General features: G+C 37.0%; 1 protein-coding gene across 1 annotated transcript in view; it reads right to left on the bottom strand.

Annotated features, from left to right (window-relative positions):
* Positions 1-24,914, bottom strand: part of PKP4 (plakophilin 4) — a 246,470-nt gene that overhangs the window by 99,286 nt on the left and 122,270 nt on the right. Inside the window, exon 3 of the mRNA XM_059394005.1 lies at positions 9,090-9,202. Within this exon, the coding sequence (XP_059249988.1) occupies positions 9,090-9,202 (113 nt within the window). The remainder of the gene's footprint in view (positions 1-9,089; positions 9,203-24,914) is intronic.

Here is a 24,914-nt window from a genome sequence, read left to right as displayed (position 1 = left end):
AAACACAAAGTATTGGCCAAGGAAGTATAATGATATAAAAGCACACAACGTAAACTGGAAGACTACATACTTGTGGTTAGCTATTGGGAAGAGAGCAAAGAAGGTTTGAATTGTAAATAAATTTTAAATAAAAAGCCAATACGATGAACTGTCAACAATTTTCAGTTCTGGGATGTGAGTACTTGAGCTTTTGTTGTATTATTCTCTGTGCTTCTCAGTACTTCTAACATTTCTTAAGATAAAGATTTAAAAAATACAGATAAAACCCAGAATGACAGTAGATACAAGATACATGATTAAAGTAATTATTAATTCCTATGAAGCAAAAAAGGTAAACTTTTTTTCAGGAAGCATCTTGAAATATCCTCTGTGGCTTATTTAAATTACTTTATGATTTATCAATATAAATAGTTTAAAAAGCCTAATGACTAAGAGTGGGGGCTGGTAATATAACTCCTGTATTGACTGAATAATTTATCACTGTTACATATTTTGAGAATAGTAATTATAGAATGTGAACTATGAAAAATTACAGAAAATGAAATAGTATTATTTTAATTAAAATGGTGCTTTAAAAGAATTAAATAATGGCACAATACATATATTTTAGAAGCATGGGCCTCTGAATTTTAAGCAGTATTTTCCTCTTCATTAATTAGAAAATTAATATAGTTGGGCTGCCTCTATATTTAACCAGATACATTAAAATAGTCTTAAGATAATGTGGAACTTTGATGCAAACTATAAACTTGATTTCTTTTTGTGGTTCCTTCTAACCTTATGACCCACTTAACATTTTTAAACATTCAGTCTAAGAAAAAGGTAATTCATTTTGAAATATTTATTTACTGTGATTAAAATATTTTGTTGCATAATGTTGTAGGTCCATAAAAAAGTATTACTTATGGAAACTACCTGGCTTAAAATCCACATTCTACATGGTAACATTCTTAGGTTAAAATAGGTTAGCTTAATGGAATTTTGGTTGAATTACCTTGGGCTCATACGCCCTGCAGAAGACCTAGTTTATACAAGTTTAATTCAAATCAGCAGAGATAGTTGCCACTTGGATTTGTATGTCCCAGAAGAAATTGGCTTGTGACTGGAATGGCAATGAGAAGCAGTAATTAAAATGCCTTCTGGAAGAACTGTGCTTAAGTAAACTGCTCAAGATAAATGACTTCTGTAGAGCTGCAGGTCAGCCACAGACTCATTTATGTATCTTTCAGATGTGGTATTCTTTACTGTGTTTACAATAGGAGTTACATCTTAAAAATTCAGTGTTACTAAATTTGCTCATAAGAGCAGCCATTTAATAAATATTCGCTGCACAGATCCCCCAGAGAGTTTCTGATAATTACATTCAAATATCAAATAGTTTATTCCTCATTTGGTCTGAATTAGAAACGAAATCAGAGAACTTTTATTTGTTTGACCATTAAGAGAGGCACTAGTGACCAAAGACAATACTTAGGAATGGAAATTGGTTGAGCTACACCCTGATGAATATTACTGGATTCCCAAACAGCGCTAAAGTAACTCAACACAGACAACTAGCTCAGCAGTATTACAGAGATTTACCGTAACAGAAAGCAGAGGGGAAAGAAGGCAAGTTCTTGTGAGGGAGCAGAAGGATGGGTGGAGAGGCTCAGGAAAACTTCTATCACTTCCTGACCCCCAACTAAGTTTGCCTAAAGCAAACCCCTTTCAACACTTGAGGCTTAGTAGTATTATTTATAATAGTCAAAAAGTAGAAATAACCCTAATGTCTATTAGCTGGTGAATGAATAAAAAAATGTTATATATATCCATACAGTGGAATAATTACTTGGAAACAAAAAAGGATGACGTACTGATACATGCTTACAGCATGGGTAAACCTTGAAAACATCATGCTCAGTGAAAGAAGCCAACTCACAAAAGGCCATATATTGCCTGATACTGTACATAGGGAAATGTCCAGTGGACAAATCCACAGAGACAGAAAGCAGATGCATAGTTTTCAGGGGCCATGGGGAGGGGAGAATGCGAAAGGGGTGCTAATATGTAGAAGGCTTCTTCACAGGGTCATAAAAACGCCCTAAAATGGAACAATGGTAAGGGTTGAACAAAATCTGTGAATACACTAAAAATACTGAATTGTACACTTTAAAAGTATGCATTTTATGGTATGTGAAATATATCTTAATCAAACTATTATTTAAAAAACTCAGGTTTTGCTGGTGAGAGCTCTGGAGGTCAAAGGGACAGAACTTTATCAAGCATCTTCCTGAAGTGGTACATTAAATAAGCAATAAACTGTCAAGGCACAAACATTCAATCTTTTCAAAGACTCTTCATTTTTAAAGAATGTATCATTTGAGGAGGTTTACTTTGCAGTGATTTAAAAATATTTGCTGAAGAAAAGACCTGAACCATGAAAAAGCCTTTTCTGCTACTGTCAGCCTAAAACATTTTTAGAATTTTTAATAGTATCAATGGAAGCCTGATGGGCACTAGCAGATGACCCCATAAAGTGTAAAAAAAAAAAATATCTGAATGGCAGTGGGGAATCAAATCTTTTCATTAAAAAAAATAGTTCTTTTCTTAAGTGGCGATAAGAAGACTATTTGTCAAGATTGTATGACCTTTTCAAAACCATAAAGAATTCTATTTTATCAGGGCTTTAAACTAACTTGAAAGGATAGATAATCTTGGGAAGAGTGTGAAGTTATTTAATTTCAATATTGCCACCCATTTCCCCTCCTCACTCAGTTGATATGGACAGGATTTTTCTCAGTCTAGGGTAACTTCCTAACATCAGTAGTAGCCAGTCAAAGGATTGACAATGTGAAGGGACCAACTGTTTCTGAACGGGGTCATCAAAGTTCAAAACAATGTACAAAAATCAAAATGAAAACTTAAAGCTGTACTTTGATTCCCAAAGCTGAAATTAATGTTTTCTGCAATTATTAAAAGGTCCATTTTTGGGATTTTTAAAAACTTCAATATAAATGAAAACTTACTGCTTCATCTTAATAAGTAGACAAACTATGATTTACAAGATAAAATTCATGGAACCAATTTATGTACCCTAAAGAAATAAACTTTTTCTTTCAGCTTGTCGAGAAGTAACTTTGTTTCTGGACAATGAATGGCTAGATTCCAAGTCTGCAATCAGGGATAGTTTTGAAATTCTGTACAATAAAATCTCAGAAATAGTTTCTTAAAGTCAAAGCTGGTCATATTTTCATTTACTGACTTTTCATTTCCAATTCCATTTTCTTCTTGCACAGCTTTGTTACCCAACAAGTTGAAACACTCATGTAATTTTTCTGCTTACATGAAACACGAAGCACAGGCCACACCTTGTATCCTTGAGGCTGAATCTGCCCTGGAGTATTTTCCCTGGCTAAGGCTTCCTCCCACAGTGTGCCCCCTGCCACTGGAAGGCTGTAATGATCTCTAAGCACTGCTGAATTAGCTGCCCTAGGTCACTGGTTCAGCCTCAAGCTTTTTGTCCCATTGGGAATTCCTCAGGCAAGTGGGAGCCATTAAAGTTTGGCCTGGCAGGTCAAAGTGGGACTTTAGGAACAAGACACAAGGTTAGCCAGGGGGAAGGGCCTCAAACATAAAAACAAACAAACAAAACAAACTGAAGACAATGAAGTGTAGCAAACCTTTAAAAGTGGTTGCCTCTTTTTTGGGGTTAGTGGAAATGTTCTATGTGGTAGTGGTTATACAATGACATGCCAAAAATCTAAAAAACCATAAAACTGCAAGTTACAAAGGGTGAATTTTACTGTAAGTAAATTACACTTCAATAAGCGTGACTTGAAAATAAAATGGTTGTCTCTGAATGGTAGAATTATGGGTTTTACTCTTTATATAATACTTTTCTGAATTTTACCAGTTGTCTGAAATGACCATTATTTAACTTCACAGTAAAAACACACACACACACACACACACACACACACACACACACAAACACAAAAAACCAAAACCCAAAACAGAGGAATAATACTGCTCTAGTCACCCCTCCCTCCCTTTGCCTTCAGGAGTAGAAGTGGACAGGGGAAATATTGGGATGGGGAGGTGGGCCCCTCACTCTGGCTACTGGGACCTTTTATTGTCACCCTATCCAGTGAAATCTAACTGTGAGAAAGAAACCCAGTTGATAATGCTCCAAGGAGAAAAAGAATAAATTCCATGCTCATCAAAGTTTGAATTTGAAGGCTGTTGCTTAGCACATGGGAGGCAAAAGGATGAAGGAGTAAACTTTCTTCTGAGTTAACCGTGATGAGATTCTCCTGAGATGAGCTGTACAGACCTCAACTCCCATGAGGGACATGTCGCTTGTTAAGGCACGCACACCAGGTAGCTACACAGTGACCTGGAACACAGGGCACCTCACATGGTGGCACCCACTGTTACCAGGACCGTACAGAGAGCAGCAGACAGAAGTAGTCATTATGGGATGCTGCCTGCTTGGAGGACCTGAAATTAACCCATCCATCTACATATGCTAAATATCATCTTTGATCCGAACTACAGAGTGTCAGAACTGGCCTCCTGGGGAATTATTTCTATCCATTTATATTCCATTTAGCAGTGTAAGAAAGAGACCTATGAGCCTGATTTCGTACAGTGAGAGACTACCAACGATGCTGTCTGCCACATCATGAAGAGGTCTCTCGGTGGTGGCTTCCAGGAGAAACCACTCAAATCTCCGCCCTTGGAAAGGTAGATTTTCCTGAGCAACCTGGTTTGTTTTTATTCTACACATATTTTCAATATAATTCATTCATGTTTCTCTCTTTGGAATGGGTACTAGTCACTCAGAGCCAAAGTGGCTGTTTACTTCTAGCAAATGCACGGAATGTTAGCAACATACAGTTTTATACTATTTTAACATTGGTTTCATCTTATTTTTCTAATCATTATCTTCCATGTGCTCTAGTTTCCTCACTCCATTTTTGGGTTTTGTATTTTTAAAAGATGTTTCAAACACTTTTGGAATGAGGCAAAATATTAAATACATAGATAACCATAGTATACTCGAAACAAAGAAAGAAAAGGGGAGTCTTCTCTATTAACTGATCCCACAGCCCACTTTAAATGAAATGAATATTACATATATAAAGAACTATGCTGCAGTCAGCACAAATGGAGAAAAGTCATAACTTCCTTATTAAGTATTTCCATAGCCTACCTTCAATGAGGTGAAATAGTAAATATATAGGTAACTATAGTGCACTTGGCACAAAGCAGACAGGCTCTAACTTCTCTATTAACTAACGTCATAATTCATTTTCAGGCTTTTCAAAGTCACGATTATTTTTGGCCTAACACATCATCTTAGAATATAAGCACCATCAATTCCAGATTAAGGATCATTCTAATTGACGTTGCTTGGGTTATTAGTGCTTTTTTGCAGTAAATAAAGCAAATGAGAAATCATACCAGAAATGGGGTTTTTATTAACCTTGTTTAGAACTAGATTTCCAAAGAGGCATTAACAGAGAAACTAAGTGATTACTTTAATCATTAAGATTTTAAAATGATTTTTAATGATTTTTGTTTTTTAAGTTTGCAACAAGGCATACTGCAAATAAACTGCCAAAGGCAGTTTACTTTTTAGGACACTGTTTTAAATAAATATAAGCAGAGTCTCAGTTTCTCCGCCTAGAAAATGAGAACATCTCATGGCATGGGTTAAAAATTCATCGTTGGGGGACACCTGGGTGGCTCAGTTGGTTGAGCAGCTGCCTTCAGCTCAGGTCGTGATCCCGGCGTCCTAGGATCCAGTCCCGCATCGGGCTCCTTACTGGGCAGGGAGCCTGCTTCTCCCTCTGCCTCTGCCTGCCATTCTGTCTGCCTGTGCTCGCTGCCCCCCCCCCTTCTGATAAATAAATAAAATCTTAAAAAAAAAAATTCATCATTGGTACTACAAATGTGAGGGAACTAAACTGTTCAGTTTTAGAGTTACTCCTTTGGGAGAGGGTTCCATGGCATATCATTTAGCACAATGTAAGAATCCTTTATTAAACAGGACCTCATGCTACTGCCTCTGCCTTCTTATTCACAGGGTAAGGACAATAATAGCAAATGCTTTGAACAACAGAAAAAGTTAATAAAAATATGCTTTTCATTTCCCTTTGGGTTATTATAATATCATCTTTGGACTAGGAAACCTAAGAAAATCTCACAGATCACCTTACCAACTCTGCCACAGATCTCAATCAAACAATATTAAAGGTAACTAGTTAAAACCTGTGCTCCCTTCACTAACATTGCTTTCTAATGGGCTCTTTGCTAGTATGGAAACCTGGTGGTCAAAGAGCAAAGTAACTGTGTCAAGAGTCTTCTTGAGGTCCACCGAGAAGCACACTGAAAGAGAGAGCAGGTATGAGAAAGGGTAGACAAACCCAAAGATGCCAAGCAGATAACCTCCCAGTGAAGCACGCTTACTTGATGAGCTTAAAACACACAGGGCTTTGCTGAGGTTCATTAATCATTCAATGAGCATTTGTCTGGGAGCTGGCCTGCTGAGCACCAGGCACTGTGCTGGAGCGGTAGGGGTGGGGTGGGCCTTACCATCTCATAGTAGAATTGACAAAGGCACAAACAGCTATGAGTTCAGATGAAGAGAGATGACCTTCCCAGTGAAACTTGGGGAAGGCTGTAAGGAAGGGTTAGCATTATGTTGGGGATATCAAGAATATAGGAGAATCCAATGTGATATGTGAGTAGGACAATCAAAATGGATCATTTATGATTCTAATTCACTGAATGACAAAACCAGCCTTTCTCATAACCCTAAGATTCCACAATAAATTCCTGGCCTGCTGCCAGGTCTCTCTTCATTCTGATCTATGCACTACACTACCAGGACAACTACCTCCGAATAACAACTTTCTTTTTTCTTTCTTTTTTTAAAGATTGATTTATTTGTCAGAGAGAGAGAGAGACAGTGAGAGAGAGAACAGAAACAAGTGGGGGGAGTGGGAGAGGGAGAAGCAGGCTTCCCACCGAGTGGGGAGCTCGATGCGGGTCTTGATCCCAGGACCCCAAGACCATGACCCAAGCCAAAGGCAGACATTTAACGACTGGATCACCCAGGTGCCACCAAAAACAACTTTCAACAGGTCTCCTTTAAGACCTAATGAAGGTTACTTATCATCACCTTAGCTCCCAGCTCTCCAATCAGATGCCAGCTTTACCCTTCCAAACTCAGTTCTTTTAGGACACATCCTAGGTACCTAAACCTCTTAGTGCTCCAATACAAACAAAGTGGGGAATCCTATATTACCTCTCTGCCTGCTTTCCCTCTTTCTCTGGCCAACTCAGTTTCCCCTTCTGAAAAATCCATTCATTCACCCAAAAGTCACTGACGGAGCCCAGTGACATATCACACACCACACTAGGCACTGAGACCCAGAGACAAAAACACCAAAATCACTCAGAGTAAATACTTTAACATGTATTTTTAGTAGTATTTTAAACAAACCCATAATATTAGCTTTCTCATATCTTACTTTTGCAAATAATGCTGTAATGAACACCCTTGTATCTGTCGTACTGTGCACACCTATCAGAATTTCTCCAAGGATAGCATGTTCTTCAAGTTTTAAATCATAGGCTTCTACTAGCTGAGACTCATGACTCAAGTTTTATAATACCTGATTGTGAGCTCATCTTTAGTGATGACAGTTTCTCAGCTGGGGATTCTGAACAATGTGAAGAATCATATCTGGGCTCCAAACCCACATGTGGTACAAGGTTGGGAGTTTACCACGGGTGCAGCCCTTTGAGGGCTACAGCTTAATACAGCAATCTTAAGCACACATGTACCATCTTGAATATACACAAGGCCTCATTCTTGGGTCACTGCATGAATATTAAATATAAGATTCCAGTGCTTTTGGAGGGGAGGGGTTGACTGTCCCTAAGTCTCCTATAGAGGCAGCTCAAATGCTCCTGGGTCTAGCGTTCAGTTTCTCTCCTATTTCTAGTACCTGGGAATTTTCCTTTCTAATCTGTCATTTTCTCTAAGTACTGACTTACTTTATTGATATACCAAGTATTTCTGGGGGTTTATCAAGAATTTCAATGTTAGTTTAATAAGCTAAATTAACCAGAATAAAGTCCTAACTGAATTTTTAAATGTTGAATTAAATTTTCTGTGTACAAAATTAAGTATTTTTAAATCTATGGCTCTTTGTCTTTGGAAATACATACAATACCATATTATTGAGTTTGTGAATTGTTCTTTCTGGTGTTAAACATCCAGATGGCTTTTTAAAAATACTGAATAAAAATACTGAATAGAATTAAAATTAATTTTAACAACTTTAAAGGTACATACCTACATAGGAATAAAGAAACCAAGCTTAAAAATGTAAGCAATAGAAGTTATTTTATGGTAGGCCTTACCAGAATATGTAATTAACAAGAAAGAAATCCACAAATAGGATAAGCAGTGATTTCACCATTTGGTGCTTATGGCAGTAATTTTTTATAATAATGATGTTTTTAAATAGTTTATGAGGCATTTAAAAACAAAACAATAATTCTGATTAAACATGGCTTTTTTCAGTAATATACTGGTTTTCAATTTATTATGTGAATACACTGAATTATTTCATCTAGTAATTATTTTGTATGGCATTTTTACAGAGTTCTAGCAAAACTCATAGTCAACTGAAGACATTTTAAAAAGCTGCTTAAATGTTATCATTTAGAAATATTACTTTGTTTTAAAAAAAATCAATACCAGGTTTTCAAAGTCAATTAGCCTTGCAAAATAATTAGTAATTACTGTGAAAAACATCCATTAACTGTGTCTACATATGAGAAATCAAACTTCTAAAAGTAGCATACAGAAACTTACCAATGCCATATAAAACACTTTAAGCACAGGACTGAAGAATAATCAATATTGTAAGAGGCTTCTCAAATTAGGATAAATTGACAGTTTTGGTGTCCAATTCAGAAAGGCAAGTTAACAGTGACAAAACTAAGAGAATCATTTGCTGCATCCAGGACAACTTAATAAGGCATGGAACTTGAAGGCATATAAAAAGATAGAGCCGTTGGCCCTGTACCTGGTGCTGGCGATACTGGGGGATTCTGCTCCAAGCCTACATCTCTCTAGCTGACTGGCAACGATCTGCCTTTCCACTTCCAGTTCTCGGGTGAGTCGTTGAAACTGAAGCTCCTGTGATTCAAAGGAATAAAAGGCATATAAGGTGCCAAGACAGATAGAATGTGAATGCATGTCACAGGAAACACAGAAACATGCCCATAACATAGCACTGTATCTAGTGTGGCTTCATGAAATTAAAAAGTTTGGGGTGGAATTGCAGGTCTAGATAACCTACCAATTTGTGCTTTTTTCAAACTGAAAGGCACTAGAATATTAAGTTTTGTTTGGGATGGGAAACACAGATATTTATTGGCTTTTCTGTCTGTTCTTCCAAATGAGGTTTGCAAACAGTGCTCTCTATTCAATGTCAAGATCTGCAGAGTCCTTAATGTGTCTGCATCAGGGGCCCACCAACCAATGTAAGCTCTATAGCCTCAAGAGCTACTTTTTTTTATCCTGTATACTGTACTGAAAACATGTAAATTCCCATGATGTGAATCACTTTGATCACGTTTGATACAGAGCCTTTTAATTGTTAAGGGAAAAAAATCCTTCCAAACCCCCAGAAAAAACCTTGCTATATTTATCTTCAATAGAAGCAATAAAATTTTTCTATTGTTATGAAATAACATGTTCATTGTTCATGTGTCATGGTGTGAGGGAAGGAAAAATAAAGTCTGAGCCACAATATAGAATTAAAATGGTATTTAAAAGCTGGGAAGATTGTTTAAAGAAATGATATTATTCATTCTATGCTGCATTATGAAGGCAAGTAAGTTCTATCATAGGAAAAGATGCTTTAACTTTATTAGTACTTATCTCATTGTTACCTTGACAAGTTTTTAAAAAACAGGAAGAATGCTATGCTATAAAACATCTATAGATCAAATCAGTATATCCAAAGGCTTTAAGCCACAAATAACACCTTCAATAACACCTCAAGCTCCCCTGTACCATATTGTCTCTTTACAAGTCTACTCAAGGCAAATGCCGAACTGTAAGTAGTTTAGTTGGACAATGACTGCTAGTTCAAAATACCAGGTATGTGAACCCTAAACCTAGAAACTAATCAGAAATAAAACTACCTTAAAAACTGCTTATGACAATATATACATAATTTGTTTGTCATGCAAAAAATTAAAACATTTTAACTGACGTGTATTAGCTCCCTGTGGAATCAGGCAAACATGCTATTACTGACAGCACTGGCTTTGTAAATTCTTCAAACTATTCTTAGAATGATTTCTAAGATATAGTCCCTGAACTCCTTAACTTCTTTCTGATACTGAGAATACTTTTTAATGAGCCCAGCTGGTGTGGGTATATAGGGCATGGCCTGAATGAATAATACTTGGCTCAATAATGTTGTACAATATGATCAAAGTGGGACGCTTCCTATCTCTGCTTAACATTTCTTGGACCTCTGTTCTTAATAAATGTTTAGCAACGGAAGACCAGATAGATAATAACTTTACAACATTCAGTATCAGGCTAAGATAATTGATTTTAAGGGCAAATAGTCTTATGCTTATCTCATATTTGAGTCTTTCTTTGCCCTTAAACAGCATCATATTTCTGTGACACACTTCCATTCTTTCAATTATTTTACTTAGCTGTTTGTTATCTACTCTTATCCCAGAAGACTGATTGCGTGTATCAAGTTGGGCCAGAAATGGACCACCTGTGAATCCAAAAATATTCTCAGAGCCATCATATTACCTTTATGTTCTGAGTTCAGCGGCTACTAGGGATGGAGGGCTGCTGAGTTTTCTTCATCTGGGGATGGCCAAAAATGACCATGGTAGGATTAAAGTATGTTTCAAATTAGAACAGAAAAAAATTTCATTCATATAAAAAAACTCCATTTCAGCACATTCCTGTCATGTTCATGGCTGTGTATGACCTTTTGAGCATCCTTTCAAGGAAATGGTTGGGAAAATTCCCACTTGAAGGCAGAAGTTGGAACTGACTGTCCCATAATTCCTTCTCTCAGAAGCAGAGATACAGTGACTTTGGCTCTGCCAACATGTCAGACTGTGACTCAGGTACTAAAACTAAGACTCTGACATCAGAAAACACGAAGCTTATTTTCTCTTTCGCCTTCTTGCTGCCCTGCAACATGTGTCAGGTCAAGTTCCTATTACAGAAATCATCTCCACAAACTGCTATGTTGATGCCTGGTGGCAGCATTGGTGGTTTCTTTATCTACCCAATTTTGTGCCACAGATTTAGACACTGTTTCTGGAAGTTAAATCTCAGAGCTTGTTCTCCAGCTCTTGCAACAAATGTGGGAAATCACAAATACTTGCTTATAAATGCCTTTTTCTGCACAACTAGCTATGTCAGTCTCTTTCTTGCAACTAGAAATCTTGACTGAAGCACCTATAGAAACCATTTACAGTAGTCCAGTTGCTGTACTACATGATGTACCTACATTTTTCATTTAAAAGTTAGGGAATTCCTTCAACGTTCATAGAGCCTGAGTAAAGTCTGCATTTTATCACTACTGGCCATGGACCCAGAATATTGAACATCACAAGCTCCTTTTATCAAAATCATTCTGCCCATTGTTTGCTCCTGCTTCTCATAAGCAGGATGTCATTAAAGCCCTGAAAGCAGAGTATCAGGAAGACATAAAGAATGAAATTTGTAAAGGTTACCTAATACCTGTGAATATTTACAAGGAAAATATATGTATGCTTTGTTGTAAAATCATTAATATCACACCTACAAAATATAAATTGAACACCCATATGGGACTCACACCAAGATGGATGAGCAGGACTCACACCAAGGTGGATGAGCAGAATTTGACAATTCTGTCTCTACCAGCTTCTTAGACTGCTTGATGAAGAAGATAGTATTACACAGTCAGACAAAACACACCTAATCATTTCTAAAGTTAACACTCATTATGATGATTACACAGAGATACCACCTATAAATGTAAAATTTGTATTTTACCATACACTCTGGTTTATTAAACTTATATTGTAAAGGCTAATTTTTAAACCAGTATCCAAAACTAGTGCATCTGAATTATAAGGGGACCCTGTATTTGTTCTCCTTTGAGATGACAATGAAAACAACATTAAAAGCATTTGCCAATGATTTAGCATATGACAATTTCCTCTTAAATTCTGGCACACAAGACCATAAACAAACTTAGAAAGAAAGTCAAGGCTACTAATATGCTATAAAATGGAGTGTGTTCACATGTGTTTAAAAGTTTTTTTTTTATGTTTACCTCATCTCTCTCAGGTAAATACACTGATAAACACTCTTACAGTTAGCCAAAGGACTAGGACTTCATTTTCATGCTTTGTATGGTGGACAGAGCTGGGCAGGAAGCCCAGGGAAGCACTTGCTGCCCCAGCTCTCGGGCCCTCAGGGGTGCCTCAGCAGCAGAGAACAGCTAGCTCAAGGGCATGCCCTCTGGGCAGGCTGCAGCCAGCCACTGACTGAGGTGGGTGTACAAAGGCGGGGTCCATTGCTCCAGAGCTCCCCATGGGCTGGGCCAGACTGCAGAGTATTTGAACTTTTCCTCTACCCAATCCTGCTTTTCCTTCCCCTCCTCCACAAGTGTCTACCTGTAATAAATACTCTGCACCCAAAACTCCATCTCAGTGAGAACCCAACCTAAGACAGTATTTATTTATTTATTTTTTTGGCCTCCTTTTATATAAAAAGAGGTATTTCCTCTTATTCTTACTTTTTAAATACCATGAGATACTTCGAACATACAGAAAAAGTAGACAATAATACAACGAGCTTTGAGAACCCGACCCAGTTATAGTAAATCTTAATGATTTGCCACATTTGCTTCAGGTTTTTTGAAAAACAAAATATCACAGATATACTGAAATACCCTGGTTTCTCTCAAACGGATCCTATTTCTCTCTCTCCCTGCCTCTTCAGAAGAAACCATTAACTTGAATTTGTGTTTAATATTCTCGTGAGTGTTTTATATTATTATTACTACTCCATATCTCCAGATCCACAGATGACATATAGTATTGCCTTGCGTGTTCACATAAGTTACATCAGTGGTAATACTGTGCAGACTGCTTTAATTATGATTTTGAGATATATCAATATCTGTAGACATAGAACTTATTTATTTTCCTTGCTCAGCAGTATTCTATTGCACAGTTAGAGTGCAATGTATTTATGTTCTCAACATGATGAATCTTTGGGTTGTTTCCAATTGTGTGCAATTCTAAGCCTACTGCCACATCCTTGTACTTGTGCACGTGTGCCTGACTTTTCCATAGCAGAAACCTAGAAATGGAATTACTGGGCTGAAAAGGTAATGCACATCTTTACAGATGATGACCATCACAACTATTTTCCTAAGTAGTTGTACCAATTTATATTCCAGTCAGCAGTAGAGGACAACAGAGTTCCAGTGTCTCTACATCATCCTGGACGTCAATTTGTGTTTGGGGGCTTAAATACCCACTTCCTTTTTTTTTTTTTTTTAAAGATTTTATTTATTTATTTGACAGACAGAGATCACAAGTAGGCAGAGAGGCAGGCAGAGAGAGGTTGGGGGAAGCAGGCTCCCTGCTGAGCAGAGATACCGATGTGGGGCTCAATCCCAGCACCCTAAGACCATGACCTGAGCCAAAGGCAGAGGCTTAACCCACTGAGCCACACAGGTGCTTCCCACACTTCCCTTTATGGTAAATATGATAAATATGGGAAGCTACCGTGCATTTTTAAAAATTTGTATCTCCCTGATAACCGACATCTTTTCATATGTTTATTGGCCATTTAGATTTTTGTAAATCATAGGTATCAAACTCTCGCATGTGTGAGAATGTTTCCTATTTCTAGCACCCAGGCTTGTCCTCCTCTATGGGGCAGGTTTCTTATTACCCTTATACTAATGTAGTTTTATAAAATTTTAGCTTTGGGTAAAGGATTTCCTGCTAAGATTCCCCACCTTGGGCAGCCCTCAGTTGGAAGTAGGATTTAACTGTCAAATGGCCTTCTCAAGATCACCTAGGTTTGGCAGGTACCTTCAAGCTGAAAGCCAGGTTTACTTATTGCTTACTTAGTTTAAGATTCCCACTTTCATTTCAGTTTTGGTTTCTGTGAATACTTTCTTTCCAGCTTAGCTCTGCTTTAAAAAAAAAATAGCAACAACAATAATACAAAAGATTTTACTCAGCATATTTAGTTTCCTTCAGGGAAAGGACTGGCTAGGGTATGTCAGAAATGAGATTCTTAACAGATTTTTCATATTTTCTCTTAGTTTCTCTGAACTATATTCTGGGGAAGTTTCTCAGTATTACTTTCAACTTAGTACTTCTCTATGTGCTATGCTAAGGGTTTATCTCATTGATTTTCCTTGTTTTCCATTTCCATATTTTCCATTTCTGAGACTGTTCCAACTGCTCATTGACAGTGGAATTTCTATCTTCCTCTCTTCTTATTTAGGTTTACCTTTCTTTACTCAAAATCCCAGGCACCTACTTCAGTCCTAAATGAGGCCTTGCATTAGTGATTCAGTGTTCTTTTCAAACTAGCACTATGGACCCTGCATATCTAGTCATGAGGCTATTGTCTACTTCTTCTGGTTTCCAGAAGCTCCAGGAAGCTTTTAGCATTAGGTACTTCCCCTCTCACCTTCTTCAATAAGCAGGAAGAACTCCACCTTAGCTTCAAGGACTCTGTTCTTGGCACTGAAAACAGGGCATACCTTACTTTCCTTGGCCTCCTAGTTTCGCTTACCCTTTGTATGTCCTCGCTGATGGCCAGCAGTGATGTTATCTCCTGACTCTTTCCACCTGTGCCTTCTGGAAGCCTCATTCCAGTTTTCAAATTCTCTCCTTAGAAACTCTTCATCATTTGCTCAGAATATTCCCCATCACTGGGCTACTAAGAAGCCTCGACAGGTTTTTAAGTGAAATACAGTTCTTTCCTAAAAATAGCACTTTATCTGTGCCATGCTCTCTGGTGAAGACTATACATTCTTCACAGCCCAGACCTGAAGTACCCCAAAGTCCTGGCTCCTCACTATCTCTACTTCTTAGCATCAAGTTGCTTATAATATTTCTCATTGTCATCATGCCAGTTAAGACCTGGAATAACATTTCCTCTTACATTCCTCATATTAGTATGTTGTGCTCTTTTTTCCTTAATTCATAAAAACCATTATTCTTCCAAATACGTGCAAAAGCTCATTGTGCTTTGAGGCTCACGCAGTCCAACTATGGTTGCCCACTTGCATCACTATTATCTATTTTCTTCTAGTTATTCCGATTTACTGCTTCAGGAGTAAGTATAATGGTTATTATTGCTGTGATGATGACAATTAAGAGCGAGCAGTGGGTATCACAGCAGGCCATGAGCGGTGATACCCCAACTTCCTTCCTGTCCCCACGTTCAACTAATCTTCAATTCTCTTCCAGACTCAGTGGAGGGAGTGGTCCCTTCCTGTCTACAGCCACCTTTCCATACTTTCTGGCCTCCTCCAGGATTCTGCTTCTTTGTCCTGACTTTTCAGTGTTTCTTCTCAGTTTAAAGCTCAAATCTTTCTTGTCAGAAAGCATCTTCTTGATCTCAGGACTCCTCAATCTCTGCTTCCTTCCACTTTGACCTATACTATCTTTTGCCAAATATTTTTCTTTAAATTGACTCGTTTTGAAAATGCAGTGTCTCCAGTATTAAAATAATTAAAATTCTGGTTTCCAAAGCTTTTTATAATTTTCTTAATATAAATTAAAATATGTGATAATTATTAAAGGGCTTCATCTGTGTGCCAAAAATCATTTCACACAGCAGAACGTGTACCACACACCACGGGTCAACATGCCTTTCTATGACTATAAATCTCAGCAGGAAGTACTGAGTACTGGTTTTAAAATGGACATGATCATTATATGGTGCAATCAGTGGTGAAGGAAGAAAGCATTTTTATTTCAATCACTCTTGCTTAAAGATCTTCCAAAAAATAATTTACTTTCTTGCCCTAGTATGCTGGGGGGGGAAAAAAAGTTTTGTATCACTAAGACTATCACCAAACAAAATGTTAGATTTTTAAAGTACACAATAGGTTTGTGCTGGATAGGTCCTGCTCTCAGGATATACTATAGCATTTTTTTTTTCTCTTTCTCATGTTCAGAATATGAGTAAATTATGGTCATGATCATACCTTTGAAGGTCTTGAGCCAGGTCTAGGGAACGATTTTAAAAATGATTATTTATTTTTATTTTTATTTTATTTTATTTTTTTTAAAGATTTTTTATTTGTTTATTTGACAGAGAGAGATCACAAGTAGGCAGAGAGGCAAGCAGAGAGAGAGAGAGAGGAGGAAGCAGGCTCCCTGCTAAGCAGAGAGCCTGATGCGGGACTCGATCCCAGAACCCTGAGATCATGACCTGAGCCAAAGGCAGCGGCTTAACCCACTGAGCCACCCAGGCGCCCTAAAAATGATTATTTAAGCGCAAATAAGCACTGTTCTTTAATCTAGGCTGGTACAAAAACAAAGAAACCACATTTTCAAAGGGTCCTTGAACTTCTCAGCCTCCAAATAACTAGTCAGTAATGTAGAAGAGATTAAATGTCCTGACTTTCTATCACATTTTAATAACTGACAAATCATCAGAATGTCTACTTGTCAGTCTTTAATTTGTACATAATTAATTGTAGAAATGCTAGGCATATCATGTCCATCTCTCTTGTACTGGCTAGTTCCCTTTGTTAAAAGGAAATTCAAAATTAAAAAGACTTAAACAACTAACACTGCCTTTTTCTAACTGTGCTTTGAGAACATCAATGTCCCATAAAATATGCCCTGAAAGGAAGGGTTTTCCGGGTCAACATGGTTTGGGAAATGCTGCCCAGAAGATTCCAAATCTTGAAGATTCATGGCAACACTAGCATATTAAAAGTTCTGAGAAGTCCTATCAATAGGAAATCAGCTTACTAAGTATACTTTTTCATTTGCAAAGAATAACTATTAACATCTCAAGAAAACAATAGTGTCTTGTAGAACACAACTTAGGCAATACTGAAAAATAAAGCTCATTTATTGTAATTAGGGATGGTTGAAGTAATATATTTTATACACTAGAAAACAAAATTTTAATTACTTTTGTCCAGACAGAATATTCACAAAAGGCAGGGTACCACAAAGGGTTAACCTTCAAATGGAAACTGCGACCTCATCCCACTCTGAAGATATGAAGGGTACATCTGATTAGCACACCTCTGCTGGACTATGGCCTATACTATGCCCATTGCTTCTTACATTTAGATCTTGTTTAAGATAAAAGAAAAATACAAGATAATAATTACTGTCTGATTTTTTGGTTAAACTAGCTAGCATTCCAATAAGGATGAGCAACAATAAGATCTTTATTGTTTCATCCTATGAAACCACACAAGATTATACTAGGTTCTAGCTTTGATATCTTATCCTGACATTTTTTTTTTAAGATTTTATTTATTTATTTGACAGAGACACAGAGAGAAAGGGAACACAAGCCAGGGGAGTAGAAGAGGGGGGAAGCAGGTTTCCCACTGAGCAGGGAGCCTGGCGCAGGGCTGGATCCCTAGATCCTGGTATCATGACCTGAGCGGAAGGCAGACAAGTAATGACTGGGCCACCCAGGTGCCCCTCTTATCCTTCAGTTTTAATGAAGCAGAGAATAGCAAAGTTTACCTGATGCTCTAAATGTTTACTCTAAAGCTCAGGTTCCTATCTGTAACACCGGCACCAAAGCTCCTTTATTAGAAGTCAAAATAAAGGAAGAGAGGTTTACAATAAAACCCAGGAAAGCTGGGTTTTAGAAAGAAAGGAAAGCTTTCTCCCTAGAACCAGGTGTGGATGAGAACATCGAGGTAAATAGGTAAAGTCGGAGCATTTTTTATAGCACCACTGATGGCTTAAAAAAAAAGTGTCGCCTTAATGCTAACTCATTGCTGTTGGCTCTTCAATCTCTCACCTGGCAATCTGACCATCACTCAGGTCCATATACTGGTGACCCACCAAGTTCACCATCTCTGGTCAGGTTCAATGTTTGGCTAAGTGGCTGTACCTGAAGACACGTCCTCCACTCTGCAGTACCTCTCCTGCCTCCTGTGCTCTTGCTCTACTGTAGTGATTCTCCAAGTGTGTGCCCTGAACCAGCAGCATTAGCATCAACACTGCCTGGAAGCTTCTTTGAATCAGAAGGGGTAGGGTCCAGCCACCTGTGCTTGGACAAGTCTTCCAGGAGATCTCATGCAAGCAGAATGTCAAGGACCAGTGTCCTAATGGAAACAGCCTTCTCTTCTCACACAGGCTCAAACCACAAGTGTTTTCACAATTTCCTTCCCTTTTTTTTTTTTTTTTAACTTCCCTTGATTCTCAAGGTAAATGTTTTCCTAAATCCTGTCACTCTGCCTCTCTAATATGGGTTGAATCCAATCCCTTCCCCACCATTCCTGCCATTCCCCCTAATTCAGGCTCCCATTAACCTAGGACTACTGCAGTAATTCTCTCTTGTCTTCACCCACCATGGTGGTAAAAGGCCTTGCCTCTGTTTCTCACATTTTTTTCTAGCTATATCTGTTGAAAGCACAATTCTAATCACCAATAATCTCTATTCTAGACTGAGAGCTGTCTGGGCTCCAGGATCTCTGCTAAATGCACTACTTGGTTAACTTCCCATTCAGCCAGCAAAGTAGTCAGGGTTACTCTCATTCCATGGACGGCTGACTTGCCTCAGGTCATTCAAAACCAGGATTTGAAATCAAATGACCCTGACCCTAATTCCATAGTGTTAACCATTGTGCACCATGACCTTCCTACCCCACCCATAATATAACTTATGAAGTCAACTCAGCTGTATTTTAAGACCCACTCCCCGCCTCAAACAAATACTTTTTCTTGGTTTGCTGTCACTCTTCCTCATGCCCCTAGACTGAACTATTTATGATTTTCTATACATACCATTCAAAGCTTTTTCTCATGTTGTTCCATAACCCTGAAGTATTACACTTCCATGAATGTCTACACCCCTTTATCTAGCCCTTGGGCAAAGTGCTTGCCAATACATGTGCTCAATACCAAGTTGGATTCTTCTTAAGGAAGAGTGGAATCCATTTCATTAATCTTTGTATCCTTCCAGCTTCCTGCAAAAGCAAAACAAGAAAACCCTGCTAATTCATTCAGGGTGAATTTTATACAGCACATTTCATTTGTATTTATAATTGATTGCATAAATTTTTAAACTAACTGATTCCTGAGTATTTACCAGAGACAGGCATAATATATTACAGCTGATCCTATTTTAGGTTCTTAAAGCATTTCGGATATGATAATGATCATATCCTTACAATGCAGGTAATTAATGGTACAAAATAACATTCTACTTTTATTTAAAGTCATGGGTCTATGTGGGGGCACAGCTGGAACTAGAATCTGGGTTTCCCATAATTTTGTAGACTGCTCTTTTAACAAATTAGTTTTTTTCCAAGATTTTATTTATTTGACAGAGGGAGAAGCAGGCTCCCTGCTGAGCAAGGAGCCTGATGTGGGACTTGATCCCAGGACGCCGGGATCACGACCTGGAAAGCAGATGATTAACTGACTGAGCCACGCAGGTGTCCCAACAAATTAGCTCTATCAGTTATTTCCTATTATTCATGGTAACATGGGTAAATTAAGGTTTTTTTTTTTAAAATAAATAATGTACACATAATTTCAGTGACACTGATCTACTGCCATTAATACGACTTATCTCATGCCACTGCTTACCTCTCCCCACCCCACAAATGCTTATATCTACTTCTACCTGTTGAATTTTCTGATCTCTTGGGCTTCATACCCTGGCTCAGAGAAAATGAGGAGTTTCCCAGGAGTGGCACACCATTTTGAAAACCTGCCCTCCAACTGACCAACTGACCAAGTTGTTCAACTAGCAATGCCTTGTTTTATTTCCATTTATTTTCTCTCCTAAAAAGCAGAATATATATGTGTGCATGTACATGTAAATGTAAATAATTCTAGTTGTCTTTTATTAGTTGAGGTTTTACTGCTGCTTAAAATTATGTATACTTGGAGGAATCGTAGCACTAAAATAAATACTGAGGAAGGGTGACAACATGGAAAATGGATACCTGGAGCCAGTGTCAGTTGCAGGTGACAATAAGTGTTGTTGTCATTTTTCCAACAAGATAAGTTATTTGGTAGAATTAATGTCAAAACACAAGAAAATTTTTCTTTAAAATGTAATATCTTGAAAATTTTACTAGCAATTACTTCAAAGTTCATTAAGAAATTATGAAAAATAATAATGACAACATTAACAATTTATCTGGTTTTATAGTACATAAATATTTCAAAATTAGTAAGATCAATGATGCGTATCACGTAATGTTAGATCCTTATTTGAGAGTTAATTGACTGCACAGTAGATGATAATAATGCAAATAAATCATTACTTGCTGAAACAGAAAACTGAGAAAAATAAATGAGCAATCTTCCACTTCCTCCATGTGGACTGGTTATAGCAAGCACAGCAAAATCCATAAAAATGGTAAAAGAAACAAAGGCTAAATTAAATCTTCCTTTCTTCAGTATGTCTAATAAGTAACACTAGGGAATAAGGCTAATTTAAAAAATGATTAATTCAAGATTTGGTTAGCAACCTAATGAAATGTAATGGGAAAAGGAAACAAATACCAAGCAGCACAGGTAGATCTTTTCTTATGATGATACTTTTTTAATTACTAAGCTTAGTTTATAGTTGTTCTTTAAGTTTTGCAGATATTTTGTGGCTAAAGTGTGTCAGGAATTAGTAGAATTAGAATGTACATTTAATGGTTGGGCCCAGCCAATTAAATGGTTCACTGTAAAGGCTTGTTATCTGGCTCAAGAGGTATAAGAGGTGTTGGACTTATTTCTGTCTTATGAACTTTTTAATTTTACATTTTTATCCATATGGCTCCATAACATTATCTTGCCTTTCTAAACTTCCAGAATGTGTCCTGAGATTTTTGAGAAATAAGGTTAAAAAAATCAATACATTATTGATAGCCATAGGATATATCTAACCCACAAAGAGCGGTAAAGCCTTAGGACAGAATTGGGGCATGTCTAGTTAAAGGTCAAGTCCAACCTCAATATGGCTGGGTCCAGACTCATGCCCACTGCAGTTTTCAGGTTCACAGTGTGCCCTTTGTCATTCTACACTCAAGGTCTCTCTTTCTCTGACTCTTCTGCTTTATCCTCTGATACCCTGCTACTTCCACTGGTTAGTATATAAAAGCAACTTTCATTTGCTCTTTGTTACCCTTATTTAATAGCCTTATTTATTTCCTCCACTTACTTAAAGAAGCAAAGTTACATGCTATTGCTTTTCTACTTCTGTGAGGTCTATATGGCTCTCATTAGGAAAAAAGATAAAAAAGAGACATGTTTTTAGGAAAAGATTTGAATATGTTATTCTTACTGTTCAGATTAATATATTTATCTGAAAGAATTATTAAATTACCACAATTAGAATTTTTTTCTCTTGTATATAATATACACTCATGAAGAAATACATCTGCTTACGTTTCAAACAAGTACAATTTGATACTAAACCTCTTACTTCCTTATTTCTTGTTAAGTCATAGCACTAATAATAACACTGAATGAATGTCAACTGTGGGTCAGGCACTCTACATACATTTCCTCTAATCCTTACAAAAGTACAGAACAGTACTGAGTTGAGCAATCTAATAGTGGGAGAAGCAAAATAAATGACTTGCTCAAGGTTACATAATTAATGAGTGAAGAACAGGAATGGGATTCTATATTCTTGCTCCTTCCATTACAGGTAGCTGAAAAAGTTGAGATTGTCTCATTTTCTATTCCTGAAGATTATATTTAGAACTGTAATAGATTTTCCTGTTTCAAAACTTTCTTCCCAAATCAAATAAAGCCCTGAAATGTAATAAGAATTAAAGAGCCAGATGCTAGTATATATGGGAACTTCCTAATTATGATCAAGGTAGAATTTCATTCAATGAGAAAAGAACTGCTGGTATAATTAGAGAAAACAAAACTAGATTACTATCTCAAACTGTGTGTGCACATATACATACACACACCACACATGTCCTATAATCAATGTAGAAAAACCCCAATTATGTAAAGATAAACTACAAGAATATGTTTATAATTTTGGGATGATAGAAACCTCCATATGACAAGCAACCCCAAAATCATAAGGGGTAAGACAGGAATATTTAACTTCATAAAAATAAAACTTCATATGCCAAAAAATCATGTAAATAAAGTCAAATGACCAGAAATAAGAAGTGATATTTATAATACATAACAGACATTTAAAATCTCATATAAACAGATTTTACAAAAACACAGTATAAATAGGCAAAGGGTATTAAAAAAAACAAGTGGCTGGAGATGAAATGTAAATGCAAATTAAAGTATTAGAAAAAACTGCTAAATTTCATTCATAAGGAGAAAGAAAATCAAATAACAATGAAATGTTATTTTCATCATATTAGCAAACAGTTTTAAAATGATTTATATATTCATTTGAGAGAATGAAACAGTGCTCACTGTCTGAGGAGAGGAAAGGGGGCACAGGGAGAGAATCTTCAAGCAGACTCCATGCTGAGCATGGAGCCCTGTGGGGAGGGGAGGGAGTGCCTGATCTGACCATGCATGAGATCATGACCCAAGCCAAAACCAAGAGTTGGAGGCCAACCCATTGAGCAACCCAGGTGTCCCCATATAATCTAACATTTTAAAAAGTGGTAATATCCAGGGCGCCTGGGTGGTTCAGTGGGTTAAATCTCTGTCTTTGGCTCAGGTCATGATCTCAGGGTCCTGGGATCGAGCCCCACATCGGGCTCTCTGCTCAGCAGGGAGCCTACTTCCCCCTTTCTCGCTGCCTGCATCTCTGCCTACTTGTGACCTCTCTCTGTCAAATAAAAAAAATCTTAAAAAAAAAAATAAAAAGAAAAGGTAACATCCAGACCTGGGGAGGAGCCAGGTAAAAACATACTTGGACCTACTACTCATGTTAGTGTGATTTGCTACAACCCTTTTGGAAAACAACCGGGTAACATCTATTAAAATTACAAATACATATTTCCCATGACCTTGCAGTTCTACCTCTGGATATCTACTCTATAGAAATAAAAGCAATCATGTACATGAAATATTAAGTACAGCACTATTAGAAACAATTTGAATCTCTACCTACATGGCAATATTTTAAAAAACTATGGAATCTCCACACTACATGTAATGACTAAAATTAGTTATTAAAAAGAATAAGCTAACCTTTATCCACTGCCTGAGAAAAACCACTATATGTGATTAAGTGAAAAAGCCAGTTGGAAAACTGAGTAAAACACACAAAAATAATAAAATAAAAAAATACTCCATGAGTTTGTCTGACCATGGAGAAAACTGTGATAGAAATGTAGCAGGTCAGTATGATTGGTAGCTTCAGAGGGTAGGATTGAGAAAGGGACTGAGATACTATTTAACATCTTTATCCTATCTCTATATTATTTCACTTTTTATAACTAGCATAGGACTTCTTTAATTAAAATCTAATTCAGAAAATTAAGAAAGAAAAGAGCACTAAAGAAATGAAGTATTATTGGGGCTCCTGAGTCGCTCAGTCAGTTGAGTGTTCTGTTCTTCATTTTGGCTCAGGTCATGATCTCAGGGTCATGGGATCGAGCCCTGTGTCAGGTTCCATGCTCAGCATGAGTATGCTTAAGATTCATTCTCTTCCTCTCTCCCTGCCCCGCCCCCTGCTTACTCACTCTCTCTCTAAAATCAATCAATCAATCAATCAATCAATCTTAAGAAAGGAAGGAAGGAATTGTTTGAATAAACAGATCCTGTTTTAGAAATGGTCTAATTCATGGAAAATGGTAATCTGATTGAGGAGAACTGATATTTTTGCTTTTTTGAAGCTATTAAAGTACTCTAAGGGGCTCAATAATATTCTAATGACCTATAAAAATTCATTCTAACAATGAGATAGGACTTAGAAGATTTCACAGTGTGCAGCACTGGTAAGGGTGTGGAGAAAATGTTCTGTGAGAATGTCAGTTGGTGCAAACTCTTGGAGGGTAATTTAACAATATCTAAAAAAATAAAAAATGTAGCTACCCACTGGCCCACCAGTTCCAAGGCTGAAACTCTGGATATACTTGGGAAAGTACATCAAATAAAACTGGCAGCAATCTAACATCCATCAATCAGGAATTTATTACATACATTATATACATATATTAATAGGACTGCATGCAATCCTAGAAAGGATGTAAGTGAATCCACATGCATTACTGTGGAATAATCTCCAAGAAAGATTATTCAGGAAAGGTGAACCAGGCACTTATTTTTCTAAAGACTTATTTTTTGCTAGAGTATGCAGAAAAATTTTTGACATATACTCAAGAAACTTAATTTTGGGGAAAGTGTTAATGGTAGGAAAGAGAACCCTACATTTGTAGGATGGCTTTCTTTTAATTTTATACTTTACTGAATAATTTTATCTCTTTTAGCTTGGGCTCTCATTTGTTATTACTTGTATAAATAAAATAGAAAAAGAGTTGTATATTCACGAAAAACCACACCAAGATGCTAATTTTTACAATTAGTTAAATGTTCTAATTTTGACCTATTAAAGGAGTTAAGAATTAGTTTTCATGAAAGGCATGAAATACATGACAATGGTGGTAATTATCTTGTTTGAAAACATCTGATGTTAATGAACTGACTGATCTAATAGATTCCACTGTATATATATT

The sequence above is a fragment of the Mustela nigripes genome, chromosome 3 (assembly GCF_022355385.1).
Source record: "Mustela nigripes isolate SB6536 chromosome 3, MUSNIG.SB6536, whole genome shotgun sequence".
Lineage (NCBI taxonomy): Eukaryota > Metazoa > Chordata > Mammalia > Carnivora > Mustelidae > Mustela > Mustela nigripes.
Note: the sequence above shows the minus strand (reverse complement) of the source record. Positions and strands in the feature narration are given on the sequence as shown.